The sequence below is a fragment of the Gadus macrocephalus genome, chromosome 12 (assembly GCF_031168955.1).
Source record: "Gadus macrocephalus chromosome 12, ASM3116895v1".
NCBI lineage: Eukaryota > Metazoa > Chordata > Actinopteri > Gadiformes > Gadidae > Gadus > Gadus macrocephalus.
Genome location: NC_082393.1, coordinates 12,498,647 through 12,504,478, shown reverse-complemented (window position 1 = coordinate 12,504,478; position 5,832 = coordinate 12,498,647). Strand labels below are relative to the sequence as shown.

Here is a 5,832-nt window from a genome sequence, read left to right as displayed (position 1 = left end):
GGAAGCAGGACCGAACATATAAGCCGTAAATACTGTACATAGCCACAAGGCGAGCAGGACCTTACTGAAGGCTGCAATAGCTACTCCATCCACAGACGGCAGCACCTCAGACAGGTGAGGAAGCCGATGCTAATACGTCACATAGGCCACGCCCACTTCATAGGCCACGCCCACTTGACGGGCAATAGCGCGTGATTCAGTTGGAGAGGGCAGAGATCAATAGGTAACCGCAGAGAGAACCGGGCTTAAGCCCGGGGCTTGAAGCTCACGATATTGTCCCTCACATGCGTAAGATACAATTCCCTCCCTTAAGCTTCATAGTTACCATACCGAAACATGCCTACTTTAACAAATAAAGTGAGTTAAAAGCGACCAAGGATTGGACCACTTTCTTCCAGAAATAACGCAACAATAGGTTGTTTTCAGATGACGTCACACCTTTCCTGCGCTTTCAAGTGGAGGGCAGGAAGTGCTGAGCCATTGTAAGAGAGCGGCAACAATGCCTATGTTTTGCTCGGTGTATGGTTGTTCTAACCGATCCAACAGAGAGAGAGAAAAAAGCTATTTTCGCATCCCCAAAGTTGTGCACCATAAAGGTACACCATAAAAATATCACGAAGAAGCGCCGCCAGGCATGGATTAAAAACCTTCGCCTGAAGTCTAGTGGAGTGGAGTCTGGCAATGCTCGTGTTTGCAGTGATCACTTTGTGACAGGTAAGTGACATAGCTTGCAAACCTTAGCTTAAACCGTAAATAATACAGAACATGGGGGTGATATTACCATATGGATATCACAGGGAATAAAGCCATCTAGCTACATCTGTGATATGTTATTATGCTAGTTAATAGCTACAGGCTACAGAGTAGCTGCAGCAGATAATGTCTCCGTTGTACCTTTAGCTAGCTAACGTTAGCTTCATGTGATATCATCATCGCCCACCCTGCTCTGTATGGTTTGTCTTCTTTTTATGCCGGTGATAGCTAGTGCTGGCTAGTTAACTACCAGGAGCTTTTTTTTTAGCTATTACTTTACACTTAATACAATATCGTTAGTACAAGCAGGCTAGGCTAATGTTGCTGGTCAGCTAACCCTCTGCGCTTTCACTGATGCCGTGTTCCAATACCCGTACTTCCATGAGTATACTTAAAGGAAGTACACTATCTGCACTATCCGTACTCACTTGAGTACGCTAATTTTTCAGATGTGAGTGCTGTTCCAAATCGAGTACTCTGTGGTGCACTTACCGGAAATGACGATCACGACTGCCGCCGTGGCTCCTCCCCCGCAATAAACATCCCGCTTTGAACGGTGAACTCTTTACGCCTAGCAGCTATAAAAAGCTATAAAAACTACAAAATGACTCTATTAATGCAGGCTATGTGGAAAATGTGCCGACTTTGGCTCAGCCTGGCTCCGCCTCTTCCGCTACGTAGCTAAGATGGCTGCCGTTGAGTACGGGGAGTGTCCTTCGATCCACACTTCACGATTAGCCCGTTTTGAGTACAGCATCCGGGTCCTTGAAGTATACTTCTTTTCGCCGGATCTGAATTGGAACGTACTACGTACTAAAATTTTGGCGAGTAAGTACGGACAGTACGGGTATTGGAACACGGCATGGGTGTTTGTTCTGTAACAGTCTTACAGTATGGATTGACAAGCCACTATTTCGATAATTGTTTTATTCAGGCTGCCCGAGTGCTGTCAAGGATGTAGAGTCGACAGACTGTGCTCCTACGGTCAATCTCGGCTATGACACAGGTAAACCAGTGACTGAGGCATCTCATAAAAGAGAGCAGAGAAGGCAGTCCAGAGAAGCTCAAGTTACCTGCACCAACATAGATGAGCTACCAGAACCAGAGTGCTTGAAAGGTAAACAATTTTAATGCCTATGTTGCCAATGCTAGATTAATTATTTCAACACTTTTCTCTTTTTTTACTTTAGAAGCGGTATTAAACTTGTTTAGAACTAACCTATTTCTCTCAACCTTTGCCAAATATACTGTGTAGATGCAGCTGCCTGCACCAACACAGCTGCATTGCTGGACCTTGGTGTGACAGAGAACCAAGAACCAGAACACATGAAAGGTAAATTAAATGTAAATGTAGAACTGCAAACTCTAAAACTATATATATATTTACTTGTGTGGTTGATAACTTGTCTTTATATATTGTATGTGTATATAGAGCATATATATACAAATTTTATTTTTACATTGCATCTTACATCATATAACTGTAATGAATTGTAAATGTTAAACTGACCGAAATAAAGTAAACTATCTCTTTTAACCTTATCCCCTTTGCCGAATATATTATGTAGATGTAGAATGTCAGACAGACCTGAGCATGGACGATCTTGACAAGATGGAAGACGCTATGAACCAAGCATCAGCAGAGCTGAGCGACCTCAGAATTAAGGCACTGGACACACAATTTACCCAAGAGGCCTTTCAGAACAACCAAGACAAGACTAAGTATTACACAGGACTGCCAAATTTCTTAGTTTTGATGCAAGTGTTTCAACTATGTGAGCCATACATCCCCTGTAGCCCTTTGTCTGCACTCTCCACATTTGAACAGCTCATTTTGGCTTTACTTAGATTGAGATTAAATCTTTCACTCCAGGATTTGGCCTTCAGGTTCAAGGTTTCCTGTTCCACCGCTTCTAGAATTTGGCACAAGTTAATCGGCGTCCTTCATGAAAGGCTGGAGTTCCTAATAGAATGGCCAGAGCGAGAGGTACTGCAAGTGACTATGCCAATGTCATTTAGGCAAGCATTTGAATGCAAGGTTGCCGTGATAGTTGACTGTTTTGAAGTGTTCATTGAAAGGCCTTCCAATTTACTTGCGAGAGCACAGACCTGGGCCCCGTTTCCCGATATCGATGGATCTTCACTCGTAAGATCATTCTCCCGATGGATCTTGCGATCCATCGATAATTTCTTTGTCGCGTTTCCCGAAACTCCTCTTAACGTGAACGCGCATTCGCTGCACTCACGACGTCGTAGGATTGTAACTGTCTACTGACACGGTGCTGAAATGGGCTCCGTAGGAGGGGGAGACGCAGGAATGTCGCAGGAAAATTGTGTTAAAAAGGGTTAAAATATATCCCCATCAAGGACAACAGCAGAGTAGCCTACGAAAAAAATAGACTGCAATTATATGAATGCTAAAGACATTAAAACACAATTGATTAGGCTTAAACCGACATATATCAGTCCTAATCCTGAGCGCACGATCGGGAGGTGGAAGTTGCGCTTTAGATGCCTTCACAAGTCCAGCGGAGGGCTCCAGTTTTCGCCGGCCAAGTCATGCGCCGTGATATGTGTGACGGCTATGTTGCACAACATTGCAGCTAAGGCTGGGGTGGCTTTGCTTGAACCGGAGGACGTTGAGGACGATGACGACGAGGAAGATCGGTGTGAGGACGGCCTCCCTCATAACTACGCGGCTGGTTTTCAATGAGTGATTGAGACTTTTTTTTAACCCCCTCCACCCTCCCACATGTCACTAAACATTCCCGTCAACGTGACCAATCCCCACCATATCCCAGCCTTTTGCCTGCTCCTTTGCTTGTTTTTTTATAAAAAAAAATATTTCTTTATTTTTAAATTTTTTTAATTAAATTTTTTTTTCTACATTATTTTATGCTACGTTTTATGAGTAGCCTATGTCAGTCTGCACAAATCCCCACACTTTCTCTCACACATTTTGAGTGCCCTGCCTGCGCAAACATTTTCTGGACTGTCCCGTTTTATTTTGGCCATTTTAACATCTTTATTAATAAATTAATTAATAATCTTTATTAATTACCAAACTAAGAATATAAAGGCGCAATGCGTTTTAATAAAACGCATCCAATAGACGGAATGTCCGATGGTGACGCCACTGAGGCTATAGCTGACGATGCTCTTAGCGTCCTACGAGTACCTACGAGCACCCCTGGAGTACTCGTTAGCTACGAGCGTTTTCAAGACGTTCGTTCCCAACGATGCTTTCGGGAAACGCGGTGAAAACTCTACGATGCCCTTTCGACGCACTTCACGATCCACTTAGGCTAACGACGCTTTCGGGAAACGGGGCCCTGGTCTAGCTACAAACACCACAACACAGTTAAATTTCTCATTGGTGTTGCTCCTCAAGGATATATCACCTACATCAGTCATGCGTGGGGAGGAAGAGTTAGTGACAAGCATATTACTGTAGAGAGCAGCATTCTAAAGAATCTGTTGCCTGGAGACATTGTTCTGGCTGACCGTGGCTTTAATATAGGGGATAGTGTAGGATTTTACTGTGCTTCATTGAAGATTCCAGCTTTCACAAAAGGGAAGAGCCAGCTATCTGCATTCGAGGTAGAGGAAACAAGAACATTTGCTAATGTTCGTATTCATGTAGAAAGGGTCATAGGATTAGTGTGAAGAAAATATCAAATTTTGCAGAGCAGGGCAATGCCCATTGAAAACATGTCAGTAAAAAGAGGTGATCAGCTAGCGTTGATTGATAAGATTGGTGTAATTTGCTGTGCATTAACAAATCTTTGTGACTCTGTTGTCCCACTGGAGTAAATATCTTCTATTGTATTCTGAAATGTAAATATGCCATAAATATCTAAATGTAATATACCTTTTTATGTATACTTGTTCATTCTATTGTGTAAAGAATTGTCAAGGAAATATATTTCCTCATTGGTTGTATAAAATGCATTGCTTAGGCCGCGTTCACACTAGACTTCTTTTTTTAGAAAAAAGCGCTGCCTTCTGCGTCTTTTTTACATGCAACTCTATGGGAAAAAGCAAAACGGCGGACGCCTTTTCCGAAAGGCACCGCCTTTTATAAACTTCTAAAAAAGCGCAACCTCCGACGCCTTTTTGAGTTCAATTTTCTCAACTTTTCAGAAAGGCGCCGGGTGACGTCAAGCGCCTTTTTGACAGCTGACCAATCAGGACGAGGAGAGTAGGTACACGCGTACCTTCCCTAGTAACATTCTATCTTAGTTACCGGTGCCCTCTAAAAAAGACCAAGATGGAGAATGTACCAGTAGAGACACTCGTAATTGCTGTGGCTCATTATACTGAATTGTATGATTTGAGTCATAAGAGGTACTCAAACATCCACCACAAGGAGTCAATCTGGGAACAGATCGGCAGGACTTTGGGTTTTTCTGGTAAGTACACGTGAACTCTCATTCAACTGACTCTGATTCAACTGACGTTACTTTGTATTCATCGATATCGTAACCCAACCTATTAATTGATATCGTAATCCGCCCCAGTTATTAAAAGTGACAACCCATTATAAACCTTTATAGATCTAAAAATATTTAATCAATCAATCTTACATATTTTAGTAACGGTGGGTGTCTAGATTACGACTGGTTACGACTGGTAACTTGTTTGGAATTTCAACTGAACTTTTTTGAAAACCGTGTGTTCCGTTATTTCCCGTTGTGTTAGAATAACGATAGATAGCCACAATAGGTATAACGAGTGTAGACTTATGCCAGGTTCATTTTTATCATAGCAAATGCATGCAGCAGAAAGTGGAAATACTTGAGGGACAAGTACAAGATGGAGAAGAGAGAGGAGCAGGAGAAGTCCAGGAGTGGAGCCGAGGGGGGAGTCACGAGGAAATGGAAGTACCTCCATATACTGGAGTTCCTAGAGCCTTATAATCAGGACAGGGAGACCACCTCTAACTACCATCCGCAGACGGCAACAGTTATCCTAAATAATATTTGTTCAGAGGCAGGACAGGTAATTAAGTAGGCGATTATTAGGAATGTGTATACAGAAAAGCAGTGTGTATGGGGTTAATTCATGTATAAACCTTGA

At 42.6% G+C, this 5,832-nt stretch overlaps 1 protein-coding gene across 1 annotated transcript; it reads left to right on the top strand.

Annotated features, from left to right (window-relative positions):
• Window positions 1-259: 259 nt before the first annotated feature.
• Window positions 260-4,705, top strand: LOC132468996 (uncharacterized). Its single transcript, XM_060066907.1, has 5 exons — window positions 260-714; window positions 1,688-1,870; window positions 2,009-2,086; window positions 2,322-2,871; window positions 4,095-4,705. The coding sequence occupies exons 1-5, from the start codon at window positions 522-524 to the stop codon at window positions 4,417-4,419; spliced, it is 1,329 nt and encodes a 442-aa protein (XP_059922890.1). The 5' UTR covers window positions 260-521; the 3' UTR covers window positions 4,420-4,705.
• The last annotated feature ends 1,127 nt before the right edge of the window (window positions 4,706-5,832 follow it).

What these genes read in the sequence shown, in the direction of transcription:
- LOC132468996 (XM_060066907.1), top strand. Translation starts at nt 522, where the DNA reads ATGGTTGTTCTAACCGATCCAACAGAGAGAGAGAAAAAAGCTATTTTC. An exon ending in AGAACCAGAGTGCTTGAAAG is followed by an intron (nt 1,871 to 2,008) that starts GTAAACAATTTT and finishes TATACTGTGTAG; the next exon opens with ATGCAGCTGCCTGCACCAAC. An exon ending in AGAACCAGAACACATGAAAG is followed by an intron (nt 2,087 to 2,321) that starts GTAAATTAAATG and finishes TATATTATGTAG; the next exon opens with ATGTAGAATGTCAGACAGAC.